General features: G+C 32.9%; 1 protein-coding gene across 10 annotated transcripts in view; it reads left to right on the top strand.

Annotated features, from left to right (window-relative positions):
* PHF14 (PHD finger protein 14) overlaps positions 1-27,626 on the top strand; it is a 171,952-nt gene that overhangs the window by 16,816 nt on the left and 127,510 nt on the right. For all 10 annotated transcript variants that reach the window (XM_006911949.3, XM_025046830.1, XM_025046822.1 and 7 more), the window contains 8 exons: positions 6,532-6,691; positions 10,654-10,765; positions 14,831-14,968; positions 22,026-22,172; positions 22,826-23,096; positions 23,583-23,689; positions 25,471-25,566; positions 27,339-27,442. In XM_006911949.3, coding sequence (XP_006912011.2) covers positions 6,532-6,691; positions 10,654-10,765; positions 14,831-14,968; positions 22,026-22,172; positions 22,826-23,096; positions 23,583-23,689; positions 25,471-25,566; positions 27,339-27,442 — 1,135 coding nt within the window. The remainder of the gene's footprint in view (positions 1-6,531; positions 6,692-10,653; positions 10,766-14,830; positions 14,969-22,025; positions 22,173-22,825; positions 23,097-23,582; positions 23,690-25,470; positions 25,567-27,338; positions 27,443-27,626) is intronic.

Here is a 27,626-nt window from a genome sequence, read left to right on the forward strand (position 1 = left end):
CCACAGAAGTTATGTTGTGTTCTCAGTATATCACATTGGAAGCATATTATGTTTATTTGTCCAGTTGCTGGTTGATGTTTCTTTGATCACTTGATTGAGATTCGTTGAGTACTTTCTATGTGCTAGGCATTCGGTAGGTGTTAGGCATATAAATGAACAATATAGAAATTGCTGACCTCATGAAGCTTAATGTTTGGTAAGAGAGACAGGCAATGAAATAATGAAACAATAAATAAATATGTATCACATGGTGATCCGGACAATGGAGGAAAATAGAGCAAGACAAGGAGTATTGTGAATGCTAAGGGTGGGGGTGGTTGAATGGATAAGTTTATAAAAGGTGATAAGGAAAACTCCCTCTGATAAGGTAGTATTTGAGCAGTTACCTGGATGTTTTTAGAAAGAGCACTTTAAGAAGAGGTACCAGTGAGTGTAAAGATCTTGAAGTGGGAACATGCTTAGAGTGTTTTTATAATGGCACAGAGATTAGTATGGCTAAAACTGAGTGAGCCAGCTGGTTAGTGGTGGGGTAGAGATTGGGGCAAACAGGTGAGGCTTTTACTGTGATGGATATAGGAAGACATACGTGAGTTTTGATCAGAGGATTAATCTAATTTGATTTATATTTTGGAAGGATCACTCTGTTGGTTTGAGAGTAGACTGAAGTGCAATCTAAGGGAGGAATCAGGGAGACCATTATAGTGACCCAAGAAAGAAATAGTTTTGAGGTAGATAGCACAAGTTTTGTCTTAAAGTGTCCAGAGTGTAGGTAAGATATTGGGACTAGAAGTATAAATTTGGAACTCATCAGCCTACAGACATTATTTAAAGCTGTGAGATTGGATGTGCTCTCTAGAGAATAGTCAAGTCCTAGCGCTTCAGTGGAGATGGGAACACATGGCTGAGCAATGAGGTAAGAGGAGAACCATGGGAGAGACTCCCAGGTGAAATCTGAAACTGGCCCCCTTACCTTGGAGGGCAGAGGGGGAGGCTTGCCTTGGGTGGCCGCAAGATAAGTAGTTTTCTGCACCTGCCTGCTAGAATCTTAAAAGTTTATATAGAAGCCCTAACTGGGGTCAGTCATGTACACTGGAGGCCCTAACAAGTTCAGTCATGTACTCAGTTCAGGTCGCTTCATCAGCACATTTCTAGCTCGAGGCTGTGTCTTTGGGCAGCTTCTAGCTGAGGAAGGCAAGTGGAGCGCATATTCCAAGTACAGGGGAGGGACTGGGGAGCCTTCAGTTGCCCAGGTCCAGCTCTGGGGTCAGACTCGTTGATGACTTACCCCAGTAGGCTATTTACATTTTATTTTCTGTTACTTGGTATACACTTCTTGTCTCGTTTATTAATAGGTTTTACTGGTCTTTTTCTCATTGACTTATTCGAATTCTTTTTTAAATGTTAATCCTTTTCCTGCTGTTCGTGTTACAGTTATTTTCTATCCCTACAAATGTTTTTTTCTATCTTGTCTTGTACCTTTTAATTTTGTGGTAATTTTCATTGTTTAGAATGTTCATTTTTATGTTGTCACATCTGTAGATCTTTCTCTAATACCTTTTAAGTCCTCAAATGAATTTTCATCTAAAATTAATTCAGAGAAAGGGAAATTTTATAAAGTATAATAGGAAGCTAGTGTTAATAGGGTTTGTTTGCTTTTTAAAAATTTAAGTGCCTAAATGGCACACTTTCATATTGTAATTCAGCCGTGCAACTTTCCCTCGAACATCTCATGGTTAAACATGAACTCCCTTGAATGCTTTATTTTAGAGAAAACTATTTACCCATCGTAAGATAATGCATGAATGTTAAATAAAATGTGGGAAGTACAGAACAAAGAGTAGAAATAATATTTCTGATAGTCCCAATACCCAGACAGCCAGAGTTGGTGTTTTGGTGCACTTCCTTTATCTTTTCTTTCCTCCTTCTCCTCCTCCTTTTCCTCCTTCATACTCCTTAAGTAATCATAATTAAGAGATACCTTTAAGTTGAAGTTTTGCTAAAAGATAGTACTCCAAATGTTGCTTTTTAAATGTACGATTGTATAATTACTTTTCATCGGACTTAACTTCATCTAAATGTAGATAAATCTCTTTTTGAAATCAAATGGTTTCATACTGTCACTTAGTATAAACACCTTTGTGACAAAATCTTGTAACTGACTGGTAATGGTAGGGTACCCCTGACTGTGATGTCAGTTATCCTGATATACTGATTGCACTGTGTCTAAAGAAAAATGTCAGATATGTGTCAGAGTATATGACAGAGCATTAGGTAGTGCACTTGCCAGCAGTTACCCTTAAATTTAGTTGCTATGCATTAAATTAGATCAAGTCTACTAAAAAATATTTTCTCCTAGTTTATTTTTTCATTCTGCTGTTAGCCTAGCCCTAGACCATTTTTATGTCTTAGTGTGTATGTCCATATCCTCATGAGTGTTTACTGGGTAAAGTATGTTCACGTTATTACCATTTGGAATTTATAAGTCAAAAGGCATTTTAGTTCATTTATGCTTAAGGATATATTTCTGACAGATATCATGCATGTTATAAGTTCTTTTTCTACTCATAAATAACAATATTACTTGTTAAGATCTTAATGGATTTTGTAATCAGAGGTCTAACTTTAGGATGTTAAATACAGAAAAAGTGTTTTAAATTTTTTAAATGCAACTTTTGTATTCCTATTTTTTTTTCCTTTCTATACTGAGAAATAATTAGGATAGATACAATTAAATATATATCATAGATGAGGTAACTCAGTCTCAGAGATGCAGTCTGTCCAGTTACATAGCTAGAGGGTAGAGACTACCAGACTTCTGGTCCCTCGTGACAAGTTGAATGCGGAAAATTTCCACTTTTTTGGACTATTCTTACCCTTGTATATTTCAAAAAAAAAAAAAAAAATTGTAAACACATTTTATATTATTTTTTCTTAAATATGATTGGTGTGGGTTGCATGTGTTTCTTACAGGTTAATCCTAAATAGATAGCCATAGAGACATGTTTTCTGTTTACTATTTGAAATTATGATCAATCCATATGAAATGGATTTTATGTGTCTATAAATTTTTTATTTTATATGTTTACTTATATAAAAACTCTTGTTTTCATAATCATATTGAAAAAGGACTTTTTGCCTGATCTACTCATAATTAGAAAGATAGAATAAACATTGTTTTATGGTAATTTAAATTTTGTTTCTTATGGAAGAAAGAAAAAGATTTAAAAATGAATTTAGCCACTAATTAAAAGATTAGAGTGGTTATAAAGTGTTAGAACTTTGGTCTATAGCTGAGTAAACCCAACAGGTATGGCAAAGAAATATGGGAAAAGTGGCAGGTGAAAGCAAGGAGAGATTTCTATAAAGGTGATTACACAGTGTGGGTTATTTTTCAGGGTCAGTGAAGCTAAAGAAGAAATACTTATCCAGTTGCCGGTTGTTCTTTGAGCTTGCACAATACCAGTCTTCTGGGTTACAAAGTAGAAATTTTCTAGGAGAGGAGCTCAGAAATCATTCTTGAGGTTGTTCCTAGGTGGTTAAATCTCTTTTTGGATGTTTGCTATATGTGTAGCATATTCTTTAAAAATAGAATTGAAATTTTGCTTTATTCTAAAAAAGTGAACTGCTGTGATTTACCTTGATTTTGGTGAATTAAATGAATAAAATGGATAGCCCCTTGGGGGCTTTATTATCCTGGTAATTGCTTGCCTCTTTTGTGTGAATACAGATGAAAGAATTTGCTTCAACGGAACATTATTTTTTAAAGAAAATAGATTTTTTTCCTTGTTAATGCATAACCCTTTGAGAAAACAGATTGACTTTTTGTTTTGTTTTATGATTTTTCTTTGAATACAATATTTTGCTTACTGTTGCATTTACAAAAAAATTGTCTTTTATTGGTGACAATCAATAATAACTGCTCCCAAGAAGAAAATTGTATTTCTTTTTAATTTTGTAATTTGTCATTTTAAAAGTGTATAGCTGAACAAAAGTGATGAAGGTGATGATTACCAACCACAATTTAATGATATTAAAGAAATTAATGAGTTTCGATTACTTTGCTTATCTTTTATACCATAGTTTAGCTCCTTTAAAATCTTTTCTTTGGTGTTCTTTTTTATGACTTTTACATTATGTTAAGTTTCACTATAAAGCCTTTAAATAGCATAAGATGACAATAATTATTGGATTTGCTTCAGGCAGCTTATGTAAGTCATAGTTGCAAATCAACTTTTAGTTTTCTGCCTATTAGGCTGTTTTAATTATAATCGTATTGAGTGTATTATATGAATAAAATACTTACACATGACTGTTGACCTATTAAATGACATCTAGTAAATTAATGTTGTTACTTCAAATTATTTACTAGTTGTATGTACTTTTTCTTTCTGTGTGATTTGTTTGAGTCTGTATTTACTTATTTATGTAGTTATTTATTTATTCTTAATTTGGGTGTCTGGTGATTGTAAGAAGGCACTGCCCAAGTTAGGCTGTTGTCTGTTTAGTGTATAGCCAGTTCAGATAATCACATGACCTTACATTGGACACACACACACACACACACACACACACACACACACACACACACACTTAACTAAGTGGTGAAGACTTTTCAGAGATGATTGTCACTTACATATGTGGTTTTTCTCATAGTGGTTTTTCTAATGTCTCCAGTTTATTGGAGGTTACTGTGGGTGACCCTTAGAACTTGGCACCAAGACTAACCTCTAGAATAAACCTGGTCACTAGTATCCTGTGATGGTTAATATTTGGGTGTCTATAGAAGCTACCTATCTTGAGAGGTAATAAAGATGTCTTAGGAGATCAAAAAATGCCCAAGCCTAAAGATGAAAAGGGAATACGTCTGGATTAGAATTAATTTGTGATCTATTTCACTACTATATATGCGTTAAATTGTTTCTCTGAAGAATGTTTAACGTGAGGGCCATGCCCTTCTAGAGGAAGAGAAATTGAATTATTTAAAGTTGGTTTATGCTAGCACTATTTAGCAAAAAGAAAATTTTTAGGAGTCATGACTATTGTAGTTACCAGAGAAATGCTCTCTATTATAACTCATCACTAGTGCAACATAGTTTTTTATATGAGTGAAATTCTCTCTCAATTTTCAATTCTCCTTTATTGGATTCCATGATTATCAGTACTTTGTTGGTGCCAATACATTTGTCATATCTTTATACTAAGAAACAATTACTCATAATGGATGTGACATCACTTTTAGTGAGTTTTGTTAGTTTGTCAGGCACTGAGATTTTTATCAACACTGAGTTTATAGCCAAAATTGAGTTATAGGAATTTTAATGATGAGAACTTGATCTTAACAAGAAGTTGACATTGATATCCTGCCTGAATTTCCTATTGGCTTATATCTTTGGCATCTAATCTAGTTTTTTAAGCTCAAAACTAGGGAAAATCTTTTTGATTTTATAAAAATTTTAGACAGATCTGAAAACCCACATAATAACTTAAATATTATTTATACAGGAGCATTTGAGTTCTTGGCAGTTGTCAGTTTTGGTTCAAATAAATTGACAAAAATTCTCTTAAAAGAAATTATTTATGAGTCCAAACATGTATATTTGAATTAATAAGCGAACTTTCTGCATTTGATAATTGGAAGATAGTTGAAGTATATATAGCATGTCCTACTCTAAAATGTAAAGACCTATGCTAAATAATCTTTGTTTGATATGTTCATAGGATCTTTATAAATTTTTATCACATGATTTAAAGGACTCCTTTCAGAATACAAGTTGTTAGTGAATAAGAAGAAGAACAGAGGGTAACCTCTTGTTTTTGTTCATTTTAGTTATGAATAAATTTTTACAGAAGATAGAATCATAGATGTTTAAAAAGAATACCTCATATAGCTAGAGTTGGCCCATTTCTGAATGGAACTTAGCATGTCTGACTCTAGTCTGAACTGTTCAAACTGTTCTGTAGTCTCCATTTGTGTGTGTGTGTGTGCACTCCCACGTGTTTCTGTATTTTCCTTTTACTAATTCTTACTTTGCACTTTTGGTTGTATGAGTTTGTGTGTTAATCTGCCATCTCCAAAATTAAATCAAGGCTTTTTTTGTTTGTATGTTTGTTTTGCATGGTTGTGGTCTTTTATATTTATTTTACTGGTCAGTACAAAAGGAGTTCAATAAATCTTTACTAATAGATAATTCCTAGACTCAGTCTATTTTTTTTTTTAGTGAAATTCATATTTAAGTATTTTTTTAAATTAAAAAAAATTAAAGAACTATAAATTTTCTCCCTCCTGTAATGCTTTTCCAGTAGCTCTAAAACTATTTTAAAAGGCATTTATTTTATTGTATGTATTATTGAGGTGAAAAGGTATTTTTTATAAAATGATTTCATCTTTGTGTTTTGATGCTAGTATCATTATTATGAACTGTTTTTCAGAATTTTTCTCTACTTCTCTTCCCTTCTCTTTTTCTTTTGTGATTTTATAAATGTGTTTAAAAAATAAATTATTTAATCATACTTTTTTTTTTATTTGTTTAGGTTGCTATGGAGTTGATGGAGAGAGTGACTCTATTATGAGTTCGGCTTCTGAAAACTCCACCGAACCTTGGTTTTGTGATGCCTGTAAATGTGGTGTTTCCCCTAGCTGTGAACTATGTCCTAATCAGGATGGAATTTTCAAGGAGACAGATGCTGGAAGGTTGATGTCATAATTCTTCTGGGTTAATATGCCTGCTTTATAATATGTCTGCTTCTGACTACTCTATTCCTCTACTCTGATTTTTCTGAGTTACACCATTTCATTTGATTGTTTCTTTATATCTTCTTGGCATAGAGTAAATGGACAATAGGCTATAGATCAGAGCTGGGAGGAGGAAAGACCACTGAGTACCTACATTTGCCTTAATACTCATAATCCCATTTAATCCTAATATCAACCCTATGATAAAACAAATGATAAAATTTCCCATTTTATAGGTATAGTACCTGAGGCTTAGATCATTTAAGTAATTTTAGTTTTCTCAAGACCACAAGCTGGTGTAGTCAAGTTTGAACCCATACCTATTTGACTTCAGGAGTCTATCGGGAGACAGAACTCATGTAGTGATTTAAAAAGGAAAGTTTAATTTAAAAAATTATTAAGCTATGATAAAAGAGTAACCATAATATATACAAGATCTCTAAAGGATACCCTAGGGCTGAGGGAGAGTATCCAGGGAATGACAGACTTGTAAGGTGACCCTTTCCCACAGGCTAGGGTCCAGACCTTGTTGGAGAAGGTGTAGTTGCAGCCTACAAGATGGCAGAGAAGTTTGCTGATTTGCCTGGGCCAGAACAGATCTGTGGTTCTTGGCAAGTGGCTGAGCACAGGTTGTAGGGGGAGCTGGGGCACTGGTATAAAGCCTGGAATATGTGGTTTCTGTGTTGAGAGGACCACAGAAAAGTGATCTCCAGGTCACTTTTCTTGCAAGGCTTGTGAGATCACTGGGGATAGTGCATGGGTCTGGGGCAGGCACTCCCTGCTGAGAAGCCCTTTCCTCCTGTAGTGCCCTCCTCTACTCTCAAAGAAAACTTAATATCATGCTCGCTGTAAAGCAGAAATGCCGAAGGGCTTCTATTTATTACTGCAGAGCAGACATGCAAAGGTAGATTTGGAGCTGAGAGGCAATAAATTGTTAACTGGCACAAAGACCCATGTTGTTTTTACTATTGTGTTCACACTTATTTTTATTATTACATCTGAGCAGTTGTCATCATAATAGTGTTGACATCTTTAATGTTTTTTTTCCCCAGGAAACTACCATCTGGGATGGATAACTGAAATATAAGAGTAGTTCCTAACCTTTGGTATTGTGTGGATTACTACTCCCATACCACCTCCCACTCTAACCTCCACCCCCTACCATAAAAGGGAGTGCTCAGCTTTTCTTCCACATAAAGATATTTCAGTATTTTTATCAAACATGTGTGATATTTTAAGAACAGCAACCCAAAAAACCTATTCAAATTGTCACCATCATTTTCCATATTTTAACATCGAAAAAGATAGGATACATTTCATGTATCCTATTTTTGCCTCAGTTGATACACAGGCCCTTGTAAGAAATGTTGCCGTATAAGATTGTTGGGATAGTGTAGACTCTGTCATGGACTCTTAGAAAACCCTGAGTGTCGATGTCTAGGAAAAATGGCTAAACTTCTTGCCTCTTTTTCCTCATTGCTCATCCAAAAAAGAAAAGAAATATGTAACAAATAATTTGATGTGTTGACATGAATCTGTGGTCTGTATCATAGACATGGGCATTATTTTATATTTGGGCTGACTTTGGCCTAGAATTAGGGAGTTTAGTACAGCATTTAAAGTGTGTGCTTTCAAGTTGAACTGCCTGTATTTGGATTCTGATCTTTCCTTACTAACTGTGATTTTAGGCAAATGTTTTAACCTTTTATACCCCAGTTTCCTTAGCACTTTTGAGAAGATTATAATGAGATGATTCATATGAAACAATTATAGTTTCTGGAACATAGTAAGCGCTCAGTGAATGTCTCCTTAACTACTAGTGCTACCACTAGTGCTTTCTTATTAAAAATATAAAATTATTATTTACTCATTTAAGGTAATCATTGAATACCAGCGGCATCAATTTTTTCTGGTAACTCTCTAATATCTAGAGATAGTATGCTAGACACTATGCAGCAAGCACTTCAAAATAACTTCCAAACTGCCTGTGTGGTGCTGTGTTCTTAGTAGGTACTTAATAACTGAAAATAACATAAAGTGAATTTGCTTTATATGTTGTAACGGCACTATAAATACAAAGCATTTCAGAATCTCATTTGATTGGTTAATATAGTTACCATTCTGAAATGAGTCTTTTGAGAAGTATTTTTCTTAGTTTGCTTTATTAAAATATGTGATTTTAAAAGAAGCTATTAATAGTTTCTATGCTAGAATGATAATTCTGACTCTTTGTTTTTTGGTGGTTTTATGTGGTGCTTGTTTTCTGCATCTTTCCCCTATCAACATCTGTCATCATAGCTCCAAGCAAAATGTATGGTAAAGTAACAAGGATGATCATTCCTTTTTGATTTCTCGATTTGTCTTAGTTACAAAGTTCTAAAGTCTGTGCAGTTAAACAAATGAACAAAAATCTATTTACGACAGGTATTAATAAGGACCAAAATTGTCTCAGCTGTTTGAGATATATTTTAATAAAGATTCAAGTTGGCATTCTCTCAGGAGTGGTTGGGGGAGATGATACGCTTGTGTGCCAATCACACTAAAGTACTACTAAATCAGTAGTACTTGTGTGACTTGTACTAAAACATTTTAAGAAGGTCAGTGAAGGAAGCAGCCAGCTGTTGGGTTTATCAAAGATAAACTCCTACAGAGTACAGCGGCATTTAATACACCAGTGGAGCATGAAAAAACTGAGCAAATTAAATTGAGAAAGCAGCTGCTTGTTGAAGATGTTTATCTTTATATTGAACTCCACAGAATGCATTTGAGGGATTGGATTAAAACATTCTTTCAAGAAAAATCTCAAAACCTTGGATTTTCTTCCAATAAAAAAATATAATTTTAAAGATTTGTAACTATTTTCCCCATACCTCTAAAAATGATTCTTAGTCTTATTCCTTAAAACTCATAGTGCATCACAAAAAACAGAACCATAGCTTCGTAGCAACAATAGCTTCGTAAGCTGTGATAAGGCAGGCAGAATTTCTTGTTGATATATTCACAAGGTTAAGAGAGATTTATCATCTCATTTTTACCCTCTTTCTTCAGAAGCGATATAGGTCTGTTTAAATTTCAAAATCCAGTGATCCATAGTTTGGTCGTAAGCAAACAGAAATGGTTCCTATGTTAAAAAAGGTTCAGAGCAGTTTTCAAAAAATGGAATTAAATAAACTCCCATTTATTATTTATTTTTAGTGTGTTGAAACTTTGAATATTCTTTGTTTAGTGTTACAGAATCATTCAATCTTAAAAAAAATAATATGTGAGGAATATAAGTTTTAATATATAGGTTGTATGGTGAACAGATAAATTGAGTGAAATATGACTTCCATATATGCTTATAACTATTCTGTACAGATTTATAGCAATCAATTTAACCTGGGAAAAAAGTCAAGATGCATACCAAAAGTTGTTTTAAAATAAGTCTTTAAGGATTATCCAACAGCTTTTAGAAGAGAAATAATAAGAAAGAGCAATTTTACCTAATTACTGCAAAGTAACTTCACAGTTCTTAAATTAGGATCCTTAATTCTCAAAGCACTTAAAATAATGAATGTGAATACCTTTTCATGCATATGAAAATGATGTTTTGTTTCATTTGAATAATGGTTTTGTGCAAATATTTAAGAATAACAGATGAGTGCAAAGTGCAGTGAATTTTAAGTGCAAAGCAATTACTGTTGTTAACTCTCAGTTTTAGCTAAGCTGCTGGGAAAGTAGTGGTTATTGCAGTCCCTCTTTTGTAACTGATCTCATTCTTTATCTGTTCCATACTGTTCGTTGGTGTGTCTGAAGTTTTGATATCTGACCATAGGATTCTTCTAGTAGTTACTTGAGATGGCACATATTTTATATCTGTTTTCCATGTGGACATTTTAAAAAGTGTTTTGATAGCAAAATCGTATCTTTTTTTCTTATAGATGGGTTCACATTGTTTGTGCCCTGTATGTTCCTGGAGTAGCCTTTGGAGATATTGACAAATTACGACCAGTAACACTAACAGAAATGAACTATTCCAAATATGGTGCCAAGGTGAGACAAAGTGTTTTTGGTTGTTTAAAGAGAAAGTTTTTACTTATTAGTTTACATGGCTTTTTACTAATATTATTGACTACAGAAATGCTTGTTAGTAATCATGCTATTCATATAGCAGTTAGCACTGAATCATTTATTATTGATATTAATTTTCTCAGAAAGCCAACCATGTGTAAGTTCTTCCATATATTTTTAATTTAGAATAACCTGTGGGGTCAAGTAGTAATTAATACTACTGCTGTTTTTCTGGCATTTAACACATTGCCTAGTGTATAGTGAGTTATCAGACCAAATCCTTATTTTTAATCAGTCAAATCAAATACAAGAAATCAAATGATTTCTGACTTTACTTTTGAAATAGAATTTGTCAAAATTATGAAAAATTGTACAGGAAGCACCTCAGGTTTTACTCAGGTTTAAAGGACTGGTTTCATCTTTATGACTGCATAACCTTCTGAGCAAATGATTCTCAGCCTTGATAGTTTCTAAATTGGTTTTAATTGATTGAGATTTAAAATTGTAAGTGATAAAAACACCCACTTATTAATTTAAACTTCGGTATAGAATACTACAGATATTTCTGGAATACTAGAACTAGTTGGGCACTGATATATTCTCTTTTCATTACTGTCTTTGGGGAAATTGGGAAGGAAGATCCTTGAAAAGCATCAATAACATATTAAAGGTAGGGTAGGGAACTTAAAGGTTGTTGGAAAATTCTGATATTGAAAATTTAGAAATTTGACAGTTTCTGCTCTTATATGCAGAATATCCTCCTTGGGCTCTGCACTATCCCCACACCTCCCCCTCCTCCTGCACTCTAATAGTCATGTCCTTTAATTTGTGCAATTTCTGTTAAACTGTACGTAGCTTCACTCTCCAGAATTAGCTAGAGCTCTCAGGGAGAAAATCTGGCCCAAGCACTGAACTTAACTTTCTTGGTCCTCAGGTAATTCTACACTGTCTTATTACTTCTTTGATACCTTTAAGATATAGTTAAAAACTTTCTGTCTACATTTTCTAGTTGAGCGGCTTTAAAACAAATTACCTAATCCACCTTTATTGGAAGTGGAAATTACTACTTTTTTGATAGGAGTTTCATAATTCATAAGCACAGAACCTAGGACTAGCTTGCCATTTTCAATAGCCGCACATTATTATAAAAATAAATCTAGAAGCAATTACAAAAACAGTAACTAGATATTACTTGATGTAACTGAAGCCAGCAGTGACCTCTAGACTGAAAAGAGCATTAAATGTGCAATTATCAGATGATTTTTCATTATCACCAGATTTTGTTTTGAAGTATTACTGGGAAATGGAGTAAAAAATTATGTACCCTCTAGCTTATCTGCAAAATCAAACACAGTGTTGTGAATTATGACTGGGACAGCTTTTTTAGACCACATTGTCTTACCCATTTCCTAATCTTGATTACTTCTCCCCTGTGTTCTTGGTTGCTTAGTTCTGTAGCATTTTGAATCAGGCAATTGAGGAGGATTCTATTTTCTTTGTTAGAAAATTTTTCTTTGTATTCACTCTGAAATCCCTGTTCAATTTCATCATATTACATTAAATTACTCAGGGAAGTATACTAAACAACTTGGTTCTGTTCATAGTATTGACATCCTTTAAATAATTTAATTTCTTCTTTTCTCTCCTTACCTCTTTTCTATTATCTCTCTTTCTTTTTAGGTCTCATCTTTAGATTACTATTTATAGCATACACATTCTACTGTTATTGGAGAAAGACCCTTAAGTAGGCAGTAGAGTTAGTATTTGGGAGTATTTTCACATCAATAAGCAGAGTCCTGTTCTTGCTGTTTTCATTCATTGCTGATGTGACAGTCCTACTGATGTCTACCTAATAGGTAGTCACCAACTATTACAGTATTGTAATGATATTTTTATCCTTTAATGAAACTTTTCTATTTTCTTTTTTATATGTTTCCCTCATATTTAATTTACTTAGAATATATTTACTAAAGAGTACTTGCAGTCTATTTAAATTTAGTTCTTAAATTATCTACTGGCAGTCTTCTACAATTTAGCAAGTTTTTCTTTTATGAAGATCCCTATTACCAGTGCAGTTTATATTTTGAGACTAGATTTTTTTCTCTCTCTCTGTGGTTAAGATAGTTAAAAGAATAAAAAAATAAATTTTGGGGGGAATTTGGAGTAATTTAAGCAATTTATATTTTTAGTTTTACAGTTTTTCCCTTTGTGTACAGAAATAACAAATAATTGGCTATATTTCGTGTATCACTACTGATTTCACCAAATTGTTTACTTAAGATTACTTTTAATTCTCTTAAATATATGTTAAAAATGCATGATTTCTTTTGTTGTAATGCCTATATCTTTTGGTGAATTTTCTCTGGCTTTTAATTTATTTTTCCATGCAGTATTATGTGGTTCAAATCAGTGTAGCTTAATAGTTAAGAGCATGGACTGTAAAGTAATGTTACCCTGGTTTGAAGACTGGTTCCCAGTTATTTCAAGCAGATTTCTTAACTTGTCTTCCAATTTTTTAATGTACAAAATGCTAATACTTACAGTACCTCATTTACATATTAATGTGTAGTGTTAAATGATAATATAGGTAAAGTGCTTAGAATAGTGCCTAGCACATGGTAAGCCCTCGACTATTACTACCATCATTATTAAAATGATAATATAGGTAAAGTGCTTAGAATTGTGCCTAGCACATGGTAAGCCCTCAACTATTACTATCATCATTATTATTAAATTAGTGGAATTTGGATTTTTTGAACCACATAGAAAATTACTTTTTTCATATAAACTTTTTTTTTTTAATTTTATCTTTTTAGTTTCAAGTATACAGTACATTGGTTAGACATTCATATAGATGATAAAATGATCCCCCCCTGATTGCTCCTTCTCTCCTCTGGCTCTTCACCTAATCAATACATTAATGCTAACTGCATTTCCTATGCCATGCTCCCTATCCCTGTGACCATCTATCAACTACTAATTTGTACTTCCTTAACCCTTCAACCCTTTCTCTCAGCCCCCCAACCCCTCTCCCCTCTGTTCATCACCGAATTGTCCTCTGTATGTGTGAGTCTGTTTTTGATTAGTTTGTTCTTTTTGTTCCTTAGATTCTGCATATAAGTCAAATCATATGGTATTTGTCTTTCTCAGCATAATAACCTCTAAGTCTATCCATGTTGTTGCAAATGGTAGGATTTCATTATTTCAAATGGATGAGTAATATTCCATTCTATATATAAACCATAACTTCTTTATCTAGTCGTCTGTTGATGGGCATGCTTCCATATCTTGGCTATTATAAATTATGCTACCATGAACATAGAGGTGCATAGATCTTTACAAATTACTGTTTTGGATTTCTTTGGGTAAATATTCAGAAGTGCAATTGCTAGGTCAGAAAATAGATCCATTTTTAATTTTTTGAGAAACCTCCATATGGTTTTCCATAGTGGCTGTACCAATTTTCAGTCTCACCAATAGCAAAGGAGGACTCTTTTTTCTCCACATCCTCACCAACACTTATTACTCTTTGATTTATTGATGATAGCCATTCAACAGGTGTGAGGTAATATCTCATTGTGGTTTTAATTTGCGTTTCTCTGATAATTAGTGACCTCGAGCATCTTTTCATATGTCTATTGCCATTTTTATTTCTTCTTTGGGGAAATATCTGTTCAGGTCTTCTGAACAATCCACTTTTTAATTGGATTTTTTTTGTTGTTGTTCAGTTGTATGAGTTCTTTTTATATTTTGGGTATTAACCTCTTATCAGATATATCATAAGTTAATTTCTCTCAATTAGTAGATCATCTTTTTGTTTTGTTGATGGTTTTCTTTGCTTTACAAAAACTTTTTTAGTTTGATATAGTCCTTTTTGTTTATTTTTTCTTTTGTTATTCTTCATATAAACTGTTGACTTGCCTACAGTTGTTTGTATTGTAATAGTATTAGTTCACTATATGTCCTTTGTGGATACTTTATATGAGAATGCTGTCTTTGTTCTGGAAATATTTTTACTCTGAGCATTTTTCTTTTGTTCCATTGTAGGAGTGTAGCTTCTGTGAAGACCCTCGTTTTGCTAGAACTGGAGTTTGCATTAGCTGTGATGCAGGGATGTGCAGAGCGTATTTCCATGTGACCTGTGCTCAGAAGGAAGGTCTGCTTTCAGAGGCAGCAGCAGAAGAGGTAGGTTTAGTTAAACCTATAGTTAGTGAACATGTTCATAAGACTTCTCATGACTCCATTGTATCCTACAACAGGTATGCATCATAAAATAAATTCACAAGTTTATTCTTAAAGTCTTTGCCTAGATCAGTGGTCTAAAACTTCAAGAACAAACAATATATATGAGTTTTTTCCAGTCTTAAAGCAAATCAGACATTTGGAAATCCTGTTAAAATCTTTATAGTGAGATCTGATGAAATTAATTCTTTCAAGGGCTCTGTGAAGTTAAAGTTACCTCATACAACGTGAACATGGTATATAATTTTTTTATTCTTAATTCTTTCATGAGTGATAGTGGAGCTATCAAGAGATTATATAACCTATAATGATATAACATATTGAATGTGGAAAGTTTTGAGAATCCAGCTATCTTTTTTTATGTCAACTATTTAGATATTTAAGTGATTTGTAAAAATGTAAAATGGTGCCACTCTTCTCACTAAATTTTTTTTGTTTGTAAATTATTGCATTATTCATAACCGTGTTATGCATGTTGACATGTCATGTGGTTATTATTTTAAAATAAGTAAATAAATATTTAAAAAATTTCTCAGTTTTAATTTCCAATATGATAACTGTCTATAAATATGACTTACATATTTATATGTAAGCTCTTTTTGGGTGTTCAATAATTTTTAAGATTGTTAAGGAATCCTGAGGTCGTTTTGTTGATTGTTTAAGCTCTTTATAAGAGCAGATTAATTGAGTGTTTGTTGGTAATTCTTACTGTATATTCATGATGGATTTATTGGGTAAATAATGAATTTAGAATGGTCTAAGTAAGTTTAAGAAAATATAAAATATAATAATAAATGCAGATGGATAATTTTTAAATATATGCAGAGCAGAGTATTAGTACTTTCCTATGTAAAATTGATGTTGGCTAAGACAAGCTTCAGCTACAAAATAAATTAGCTTAAGTTTGCTTTTTTAAGGATACAGTTAAAAAATGAAAAGTAGAATCGGATACTTTAAAAATGTTATATAATCATTGAGTCATACATATTATTGTTTCAGAAAGAAATGTCTATCTAACGCTTTTGTAAAATCTCATGCCAGTGGATAATTTTCCTTTCCTGGATAAAAGTCTTATTTTGCCATTAGCTAGATCAATATTAATTTTTTATATAAAAGGTAAATATAATATTTTTGTGAGGTATAAAGAAACTGCTATATATATTTCAATAAATTTTTAAGAAATACAATTTAAATACTTGAAAACACTTAGTATAAATTTAGCTTTAGTTCACCTTTGTTTTAGACCATCATATTCTGTATATAATGAGTGTTTTAAGAATTGATAAAATACTTAATTCATAAAAATGAGAGGAAAATAAGTGATAATGCCAAATAGGAAAAATATACCCTCACATCTATTCAAATTGAATACAGATTCTTAGATAGAACCCCAGTACAGGATATCAACAAAGCTAAATTGGTTACATTCAGTTTTTATAGGAAAAAATACTAAGCAGCTATAGACATAGTTTTGTTTATGGTTCAGAAATCATGCATCATCAAACTTATTTTCTCTTATGGTATTTAGACACCAGGCATCTAGACATTTAATTGCATTTAAGATTTTTATCTGTAAAAGAGCCTAGAAATTTTAAGTACAGGAATAAGAAATTAAGAATTCTTGCTCAAATTTCATTATTTTTCTTTTTTGGTCTTCATCTGGGAGTGTCAGATTTGAGTACAAGACTCTAAAATAAACTACAACTCTGTGATAAACAAGTTAATCATAAAATGTCTGCAAAGCACTGCATTTGAGGGCTGACTGAAATATAATTCAGCAAGCATTTGAGGAACATGAACATAATAGTCCTTATTCATGTTCTATCTACCTTAGTACCTGGTTGGGGTGGAGGAGTCTGTCAGGGAGTATAAAAATAGCTTTAAGGCACGGTATTTACCTAGGTTGGGTTAGATAGTAAACACTCATACAAGATGGCATTAGAAGGTGTCACAAGTGCCTGGTGTGGACAAGCAGTGATGTAAATACAGAAAGAAGAAGGTTCCCTGGAAGAACCAGAAAGTTGGACCAAGTTGACCTATCTGTTGCTTACTTTAGCTATTTAAGGATTGCAGATTAGTGTATTTTACTGTCATTCATTCAGCATATTTATTTAACAAATATATTGGCTTACTATGTATTAGGCATTGTCATGGATCCTATAAAGATAGCCACACAGACTTTTTGCTCTTAAAGTAGCTTATATTTGAGTGGCAGGCAGGGAGAGGACAGATAGTGAAAAAGTGAGTAAAAATATATTGTTATCAGTAGTATGAAGAAATATAAAGCAGGATAAATTATTTAGGAAATAAGAGAGGTAGGCTAAAATGCTATTTTATATGGAAAGATCAGAGAAGGGCTCTCTAATAAGGTGACGTATTATGAAAAATATGTAAGGAAAGTGTTAGAGAGCATATCTTCATTTGAGAGGAGACCATTACAGGCAGGAGGAACAGAATAAGCAGAGACTGAGGTAGGAACATGCTTGGTTAAAGGGTAAAAAAGGAGACTGGTATGGCTGGTATAGAGTTAGGAGCTGGAGTTGGTAAGGGGGGAGGAAAGAGGTCATAGAGGTAGCAGAAGGCCACATTCCATAGGACTTGGAAGAACATGAGGAAAGATTGAATTTTTAATGAGTGAGATGGAAAGCCTTGAGTTTTGCATAGAGTACTGTGAACTAACTAATTTTTAAAAGGACCCTTCTGATTATTGTGTCAAGTATAGACCAAGGAGGCAAGGGTGAAAATAAGGAGACCAGTTGGGAATCTTACTACAACAGGTTTTAGAATATAGGTAATGAGTAATGATAGATTTTATAGGTATTTGCTGATAGATTGTTTATAAAGTATAATAGAAAGAAAGAGATCAAAGATGACTTCTCTTTGACTTCAGCTTCTAATAGGATGGAGCTGCAGTTTACTGAGATGGAGAAAACTGCAGGAAGAGCTGATTCATTGTAGGACAAAGGGTGCAGTATGGGACATGTTGAGTTTAAGATGCTGTGAGACATCGAAGTGAGACATCAAGTAGATAGTTGACTATCCATCTGAGTCCGAAGTTTAGGAAAGCAGCCAAGGCTACTGATATAAATTGAGAGCTGTGAGGATATGGATAGTATTTATGGTGAGATGACTAGATGGAACTGTCTAGGGTATGAGAGCAGATTAAGATGAGAGGAGCCTTAGTGACAGCCATAGGGCTACTTTAGCATCAAGGTTGAGGAAATAAGGAGGATTCTACCAAGGAGACCGAACAGCGATTGATGAGGTAAAAGGGAACTGAGAGAGTAGTATCCTAGGAGTATTTCAAAGAAATGTTTCAAAGAGAGAGGGAGCAATTGTGTCAAATAAGTAGAAGATTGAGAAATAACCATTGGATTTGGCAAAATGAAGGTCATTTTTCACTTGACAGGATCTACTGGAGTGGTTGGTAGTAGTCATGAAAATTTGGGAGTAGAATAGAATTGAAGATAGATAATACAGATGGGCCTTTAGATTTTTCCTTTAAGAAGAGCTTAGAAGTGGAACAACATATGGGAGTCCCCAGAAGAAGATCTTTAGTGTTTAGTATATCGTTTAGTATACTGTATGCTTAAGTATGTTTAGTATACTTATTATATTTAGTATACTGTATGCTTAAGTATGTTTAGTATACTTATTATATTTAGTATATTGTATGCTTAAGTATACTGAAGGGAGAGATCTAGTAGAGAGAAAAAATGCAGGAGAGATGTAGAATTGCTAGAGGAAAGATGGAGTGAGATCCAAATCACAAGTTAAGGAATTAACCTTAATTGGACCATTGGAGTCTCAAAGGGAGTAACCAGGAAGGATAAAAAATGATGCTCGGAGAATGATATTTTAAGTGTTAAATTATAGAGAGGGTGCAGAATGTAGATACTGTCATGACAATTAGGTGGCTGAGGTGGGGTGGACAAGAATATTGATGGTGTTATAATTAACTAATTATAGTATTTATGTGCTACTGGTTTCAATAAACACTTCAATTTTATTATTAAGATACCAATAAAGTACCTCTGTTTTCTTAAAAATATACTGTGTTTATAAGTGCCACTTGGTTCTCATCATATAAGATTCCCAGTAGTTTCTTCTTTCAGTTTATGCTCCTCTGATCTGCTGTGCCAATATTACTCAGGGAGCTTTATTTAAAAAAAAAAAAAAAAATTTTTTTTTTAAAGATTCTAGACCAAACCATGCAATCCAGATGCCCACAGGCTAAATTTGACCAGCGTATACATTTTGTTAGATAGGAATAGTATTATGAAAAGAACACCTTACTTTTCATAATAGGTGGGGCATTCCAGTTTGCCATAGGCCCTAAAGTTCTCATAGTTACCCCCATTATTTATTCCCCCCACTGTCACTTACTTTTCTCTTATAATTTTCTAACATCTTTCAGCCCCGATTTGATCATTTATGTTTACTGGTACTGTTCCACATTTAAAACCATTGTCTTATGCCTACTGAATTCAAATCTCCAGAGTTGGGCTTTTGTCATCTCTATTTAGAAACTTCCTTAAGTGAGTCTGATAACAGTCAGGTAGTAGTTGAAAAAGACAGATCTTACTAGCTCTGGATCTTGGGTCAGCAGCTTAACCATTCTGGTTTTCAGTTTTTTATCCATAAAATTGATATTACAGTGAAGAACTGATCTCACATGACGGTGTTAAAAGATAGATGAGATAGTATGCAAATGTGCCTGGCACATAGTGGTATGCATAAAAATGGTTTTCCCTTTCCATTTCCAGTGGGAGTAAGATCTTGAAAGTTCTATTTCTCTAAGCAGGTTGAAGGGATATCCCAAAGCAACCAGTACATTAATTAGGACAATGTTTTCACTGGTTTAACAAAACCTTATAACTTGCAGCTTAAACTGAGCAGTTGAATTCTCTCTAATATAAGACTCCAGACTGATTTAATATTCAGGGAAGTTTAGTTCCAGGGACAAGGTACCTTCTTACTTGATGCTTTATCATATTTTTGGTCTGTTGCACTTTCTCACACGGTCAGAGATGATTTATCACCACCTCAATCGGGTTCCACTCCATTGGAAGGAGGAAAGAAGAGATTAAGAGTGGGCAGCTTTCTTTCAAGGTCATGGTCCAGAAATTTTACACATCATTGGCCAGAACTTTTCATATGGCCATATCTAGCTTCAGGGAGGCTGGAGCACAGCATTTCTAGAAGGGTAGCCAAGTATCCAGTAAAAACTCAAAGGGTTCTAGTATTAATGGGAAGCAAAGGGGAGAATAGATATTAAAAGACAGTGGTTTTTACAATAGTTAATATTTGCTTGGTATATATGTTCCGTTCTCTAAACAAGATTAATCCCTTGGTTATCCTAGTCTTAGAATTTAGGTTTATTGTCCCCCAATCCCAGATTAATTAATTAAAACAAAACAAATTACTTGGGTGACTTATTTCCTTTCAGATATCTTTTAGACCAAGGATGATTGGTTATTTTCCTGTCAGAGTCTTGGCCCTAATGTTTCATTAACCTATGGAACCATGCATGAGTCTCATCTCTGATAACTCACTTCCAACCTTTCCTACTTTAAAACAGTAGAATAATACTTCAAATTGTTGCCATTTGCCTGAGGTTCAATATAATCTTTATTTCTATTTAACATCTTCTGTCACCAAGATTTAGAGCATGTCGTGAGAAAGCAGCTGTGTGTGTGCGTATGTATCTGAATGCAGTCTTCTACCTACATTTTCATATTTAATTTTTAGCCATATGAAGTAGTTATTACTAAGTTCATTTTACTAATGAATTAACAGAAGCTCAGAGATGTTTAGCAGGTTGTTTGAAGCCGCAAAACCAGTAAATGGTGGAGCCGAGATTTGTATCTGGGTTTCTGTATTTCCAAATTCTGTAATCTTATCCCCGGTGCTCTACTATGACAGCTGTGAGTATCATACTACAGAATTGCATCATGTGCTTTTTTGTTAATGGTAAGGATACCTTAGATTCTTTTTTTATTATTATTTCTTTTTCTGTTCTTATTTGTTTCTTCTTTTTTAGTGTCATCCTTTCTCTTTGGGTTGTAAAACCCTTCCTTACTAAGACACTTTTTTAATGTAAATTAGATAAAAACTATATGGATCCTATCATGGTGATCACTTCTTTAGGTATATGTGTTTAATCACTGTGCCATACTCCTGAAATACTGTATGTTGTATTTTAATAAAAATCTTTTAAAAAACCCAACAATATGGACCTTTTCTCCTTGGAACATACCTAAAGAATGAACTACCTATCATTTTAGCAATAACATTGTGGATTACTTTTTTAGGCTATGTATTTACAGATTATTTCTGTTTTTGTTAGAGTTAATTCCTCTTTTTTGGTACTCTATTCTTTATGAATAAAATATATACTCATTAGACTACTATCATGAAAGATGTTGATGGGAGAGCTGTGTTTTCATTTGAGGTTTTAGGGTAATATAAAGAATTAAAGGGGCTACCCAGAGTACTTTATTAACAGGGCCTGGCCTTCTTAATCCGTTTTTGTCTTGAGTAGAATCTATCCATGCATTGCTAGCCAGATAGAATGTCCCACTTATCTGTGTTGGCTAGTTCTGTAGTTTCTGAATATATTGTTTTGTGATATTAATCTATGTATACATAACTTTAATGATGATTTCTACCTAAGATTATTGAAATCCTGTTTGTTTTAAATGGAATTTATTTTTAGGTATACGAGTATAATTAAATATACACAAAATTTGATTTCAGTATTTTAAAGTCTACGAGGCCTTTTATAGAAAAAAAATTATTATTAATTTGAAGCAGATGTACAGGATTAAGTTACTAAAGCAGCAGTTTTTATCATTATGTATAAGAATTACTTTTGTTATTTATTTTAGAAGTAACTACCACTGCAGAAGACTATTAAAAATTATCTCTTGTGTTAGATTTTATATGACCTTTGGGATTAAAAATGTTTGCTTTTTTTCTCCCTGTTTTTTTGGTACAGGATATAGCAGATCCATTTTTTGCTTATTGTAAGCAACATGCAGATAGATTAGACAGAAAGTGGAAGAGAAAAAATTACTTGGCTCTACAATCTTATTGTAAAATGTCTTTACAAGAGAGAGAGAAGCAACTGTCACCAGAGGCGCAGGTATGGAATTTATGCCAAACTCATTTTTTTTTCATTCAAGGTTATATATTTCTGATCTTACGTGTTTTTGCCAATACTATGTGAAATATAGTTATGAAATTTGGTTAGTTATCTAGGAAGTAGATTGTCATTAAGATTGTGAGTAAAGTTTGTGGCTAAATACATTGCTCCTCATCTAGTCAACACAGCAGCCATTTATAAAGCATGTTTCCAAATACACTGAAAAGTGTGGCTTAGAGGAAATAGTCTAATAATGCAATATGTTGACCACATCTTTTTCAGCCTGTTCAAATGTTTATTTATGCAAAGGATTTGATCAGTTTTCTCATCATTTAAAATGTATTTCTATGTAAATTAAGTAAATTTATTGAGACTATTGTAGTTATTAAGACAAGAAACTTAAGCTTAATCAAATTAATTTCTTACAACTCTGATTATAGAACACTTATTACTAGGAGTAGATCTAATTTATCGCAACTCAAGAACTATACAGTATATCATGGATAGATAGAATTTGCCTTGATGTAGGAAATTCTGGTTATCTTTACTTTGTCTAAGCATGGAAGTAAAAATCATAAGGAGTATATTCCATTTTAATGTCTTTTAAAATTTGTATACTTTCTTTTTTCTTTTTTTCTTTTTTTTTAACATAGGCAAGGATCAATGCCCGGCTTCAGCAATATCGTGCCAAAGCAGAGCTAGCTCGATCCACCAGGCCCCAGGCCTGGGTTCCAAGGGAAAAATTGCCTAGACCACTCACTAGCAGTGCTTCAGCCATTCGTAAACTGATGCGGAAAGCAGAACTAATGGGGATCAGTACAGACATCTTCCCAGTGGACAATTCAGATACTAGTTCTAGTGTGGATGGAAGGAGAAAGCATAAGCAACCTGCTCTCACTGCTGATTTTGTGAATTATTATTTTGGTCAGTATAGACACTGATATGTGCATGTTTTCAAATGAGAACAATTTGCTAATGAAAATATTTGCTATGCTGTCAATTTTAAATTTATTATCCATGCTACATATATCAAGCAGAAGCATGTTTATTTTCCTAGTAAGTTGTGAGTTGTTGTAAAATGCTAGGTTCATGTATTCGTGAATAGAGTTAAAGCGTTTTTTTTTTTGTAAATAAGTTTATTTATTTAAATTAATTTCAAGTATACAGTACATTGGTTAGACATTTATAATGTTCATCCCCCCAATTGCTTCCTCCCTCCCCTGACCCTCCACTTAGCCCTCCACTCATATTAATGCTAACTGCATTCCCTCTTCCATGCTTCCCGTTTAAAGTGTTTTAAACAGTGGTTTATCCATGTGATCATCTCTGTGGCTAGCTTCTTCCTTTGTGTATTTTGGATATTAGCTTTTATTTTCTACTAAAGTAAAATTGGATATTTAATTTAAATAGAGAGAAATATGCGCATGATTCAAATTCAGGAAAACATGGCTGAACAAAAGAATATAAAGGATAAATTAGAGAATGAACAAGAAAAGCTTCATGTGGAATATAATAAGGTAAGTTGGTTACCAGAGAAACAACATATAATAGATCTTATTGATGATTTCTTTTGTGATGTGATAGCATTTCTATTTATGTTTCATTTTAAAATTCTTAATGGAGTTTTTAGGCCCTTCCCTATAACTCCTACCCCTCATCTTCATCATTATCTATAATTGACTTAACTGAGCACCTGCTATGTGCCACGCACAATTTTGAGAACATTACATGTATTAATACATTTAATTCTCACTTCAGCTTTATAATGTGGGTTATACTTAATGCTCTCATTTTCAGAGGAGGAAACTGAGTCCTAAACAGGTGAAGTAATTTGCCTACACTTACGTAGATAGTCAGGCCAAGCAATCAGACTCCATTCCTTATTCTTTTTTTTTTTTTTAACTTTTTAAAAATTAAGTTTATTAGGGTAACATCAGTTAATACAATTATATAATTTTCAGGTGTACATTATAATTTGACATCTGTATATTCTATTATGTATTTATCACCCAAAGTCCAGTTTCTTTCAGTTACCATATATTTGATCCCCTTTACCCACTTCACCCTCCCCCTACTCCCCTATATTTGACCCCCTTTACCCAGTCTACTTCCCCCCTCTTCCCCCACCCCTTGACCTCTGGTAACCACTGGTCTATAGTCCATGTCCATGAGTCTGTGTTTATTCCTTATTCTTAACCACTGTACTATAGAACTATTTCTAAGTTAGAAACTTATTTTTAAATTACTAATTTTATATTGAATTGTTTTGTAATGTTATTTTTTTGGGGGGGGACTTTAATGTTTATTTTTAGACAATGTTTAGTACATTACATTTTCTCTTCTCTCAGTCATACTGTCTTAACATTGTGGTTCTAATAGTAAAGATTTAAATATAGTATAATCTGATATTAAATATAACAACTTTTAATTATTCATTTAAGAAATTACTCCTTGAAAATCTTGATTTGTTGGTGAATACCTGCAGGATATTTTTAAGTATCTGCTCTTTTAAAAAAAAAAAAAAAAAATTTTATTATTAGTTTTAAGTATACAGTACATTGATTAGACATTTACATAGTTTATAAAAAGATCCCCGATTGCTCTTTCTCTCCTCTGACTCTACACCCAGCCATTACATGTAATGTTACTTTTGGTTAAAAAAAAATACCTCTCAATTAAAATTTTCATTTTACCTCTTCATTCTAATGATGAGAGTGCTCAAAAAGAAAGATAATTTAAAAGCAAGGTATGTCTAATATGTTAGATAATAAGTATCATGAGCTTATAAAACTGGTATTGTATTGTTAGATAACATTTTAAGTGATAAAAAATTAGTAGGAAGTAAATTTCCTATACTTAGCCACACTGTAGCGAAGAGTACTGGGATTAGATTCAGAGGACCTAGGGATTCTGGCTAGTTCCATGATCTTGGCCAAGTCACAAAAATTCTATGATTCTTGTTTTCTCACTGGGATATGGTAGAAATGTGTTTTGATAAAGTCATAAGAATTCATTAGCAGAATGTGAGTGAAATTATTTAGTAAACTATAGCAATATATAAATGTAAGTATCATTATTATCATTAGTAAAACCGCTAACATAAAATGGTAACATTTTGTCAGTGCTTCTTAACTAATTAGATAGCCTCATTGCTCAGTGGTATTGTGACTTGAATATATTAAAATTATATAGAATATAAATATAGATGTTCTTGGACATTTATTGATGAATTATTTAAATTTTTACATATTTTACTACATATTTTAATGATTTACTAATTTGAATTATTTACCCGTAGCTATGTGAATCTTTAGAAGAACTACAAAACCTGAATGGAAAACTTCGAAGTGAAGGGCAAGGAATATGGGCCTTACTAGGCAGAATCACAGGGCAGGTTAGTTTCTTTCCAATTGCTATCTCTTAGTCTTGTTCCCTATATGATTTTCAAAGATCAGATCTCTGATACAACTGTCACTTTGCTAAATGAAGAATTCTGTTTGATTAGGGCCAACTAATCCTCTGGGATAATCATTTCTGCCCGAAATACACCAAGAACATTGGTTACCTCAGCTTAATTTGGTTGTTTTAACAGCTATCTTGTTTCCAGTATTTTTTCATTTGCTCTGATTTACCTGTCATTGCGATAAAACTAAGATTTGAAGCATGGGTTACTCCTGGCACATTCTTATTTCCTCTAATTTAGCAGTTTTAGATTCCCTGTCACATTTTTTTCTGTCCTGTTCTTGTAAAATATTTAAATTTTTTTTTGATGTAAAATTTAAAAGGCAAACTAGAGAGATTCATTTTCATGTTGATTTGGTGTTGAGCTGTGTTAGAGATGGTTTTTGAAACTTTAGTGTTAAAGTATAGCTATTACTGTAGTTAAGAAAAAAAGTACTTTATCCTTGAACATTTTTAGCCTGTTAAAGTTCTTGATGTTGGAAAGAAGTATCATTGCCAAATAGATTTCTTTGAATGTTTTTTTTTAGTACTGTACATATAATTCATAAGTTAAGAATTCATTCAGGTAATTTCAGTTATATTTTTTAAAGATGATAGAGACTCAGTAGTCCTTTCACTATGAAATTTTTGTTTGTGAAGGACAATATTCAAAGAACAGATGTTTTTCATTGTACTCATTTCAGAGTTTTACAAAGAGTCAAATTCATTATACAATTAATGTAGAAATATTATTTTAGGAAATAATACATATTGATATGTATTGTCTCATGCTAGCTTTGAAGATGCTTATTTTGTGAGCTGAGTATATGTGGTTTATATTATAATGAATAATAGTTTAAAAGATGAGAGTGAATAGTCGCCTATGAAGACCAGATCCTTGTTCCTAGTGATAGGTTGTTGATGGAGTTTTGGAAGATGATGTTTTATATTTTATATTTAGAGAAGTTAATGTTGAATGCAAACTTATTATTTATTTGCCAAGCTAATGTTATCTTTCGGCTTGATTTTCAAGTTTGTCTCCTAAGAATCTCCTGTTAAAGGGCACTTTTCATTTATTAAATGACTTTTAACAGACAGACGTTCACAGATTTCCCTGTTCAAGTGTAAAATCAGAACAGAAGTAGAATTCATTTGTACCGCTTGCATGACACTTTTTTCTTGTTGGTTGAACAGATGCCAGCCCACTGGGCCACTGAGAAATGACTTTGATAGATGGTTGCTGTCTGAGAAGCCAGCATACTACAGATTAGGAGAAACCCAAAGAGAATCTCATTCTCTTTGTGGAGAGTTTGGTCCAATAAGATAATTTTTCTAATTAACCTGTGGAGCACCAACGTAGCTGGGATGTTGAAAATAAACGTCTTCAATATTCTTTTTGTCAAGTGTACTTTGTGGTTTTTTATTAAATGTTCTTAAATGGTTGTCTTTGTTTTTCACTTTTTAAAGCTAAAGTAGAAGTTTAATTTTCATAGTATTTTAATGTTTCACTGAAAATTGACGGAAGCACGTAATTACAGGCTTCTAATGGAATTAACTGAAACAAACTCATTTTAATCCTTTTTGCCAGTGTAATAGCTGGTAAAAACATTTTCCCCTCACAGTCCTAACATATATATATAGTTAACTTGAGTGGCATAGAGAGGAAAACGTTGCTTTGTATTTCTTCTTTAAAACAAAATAAACTGCATTTGTTCAAATCAATAGAAGTTGAACATACCGGCAATTTTGCGAGCACCCAAGGAAAGAAAACCGAGTAAAAAAGAAGGAGGCACACAAAAGACATCTGTTCTTCCTGCAGTACTTTATAGGCAAGTAATGATACTATGACAGATTGATATTGCATATTTTTAAACTAATACTTTTTAGTAGCAATATGCTTCAAGTATTTGGGAATCAATTATATCCATACCAGAATTTATGAAAGATCCATTTAAAGTTCATTTTATTAATATCTTTATCAAAGATGCTTTTCAGGTAGAATGATAGTAGAGA

The sequence above is a fragment of the Pteropus alecto genome, unplaced genomic scaffold, assembly GCF_000325575.1.
Source record: "Pteropus alecto unplaced genomic scaffold, ASM32557v1 scaffold21, whole genome shotgun sequence".
Classification (NCBI taxonomy): Eukaryota; Metazoa; Chordata; class Mammalia; order Chiroptera; family Pteropodidae; genus Pteropus; species Pteropus alecto.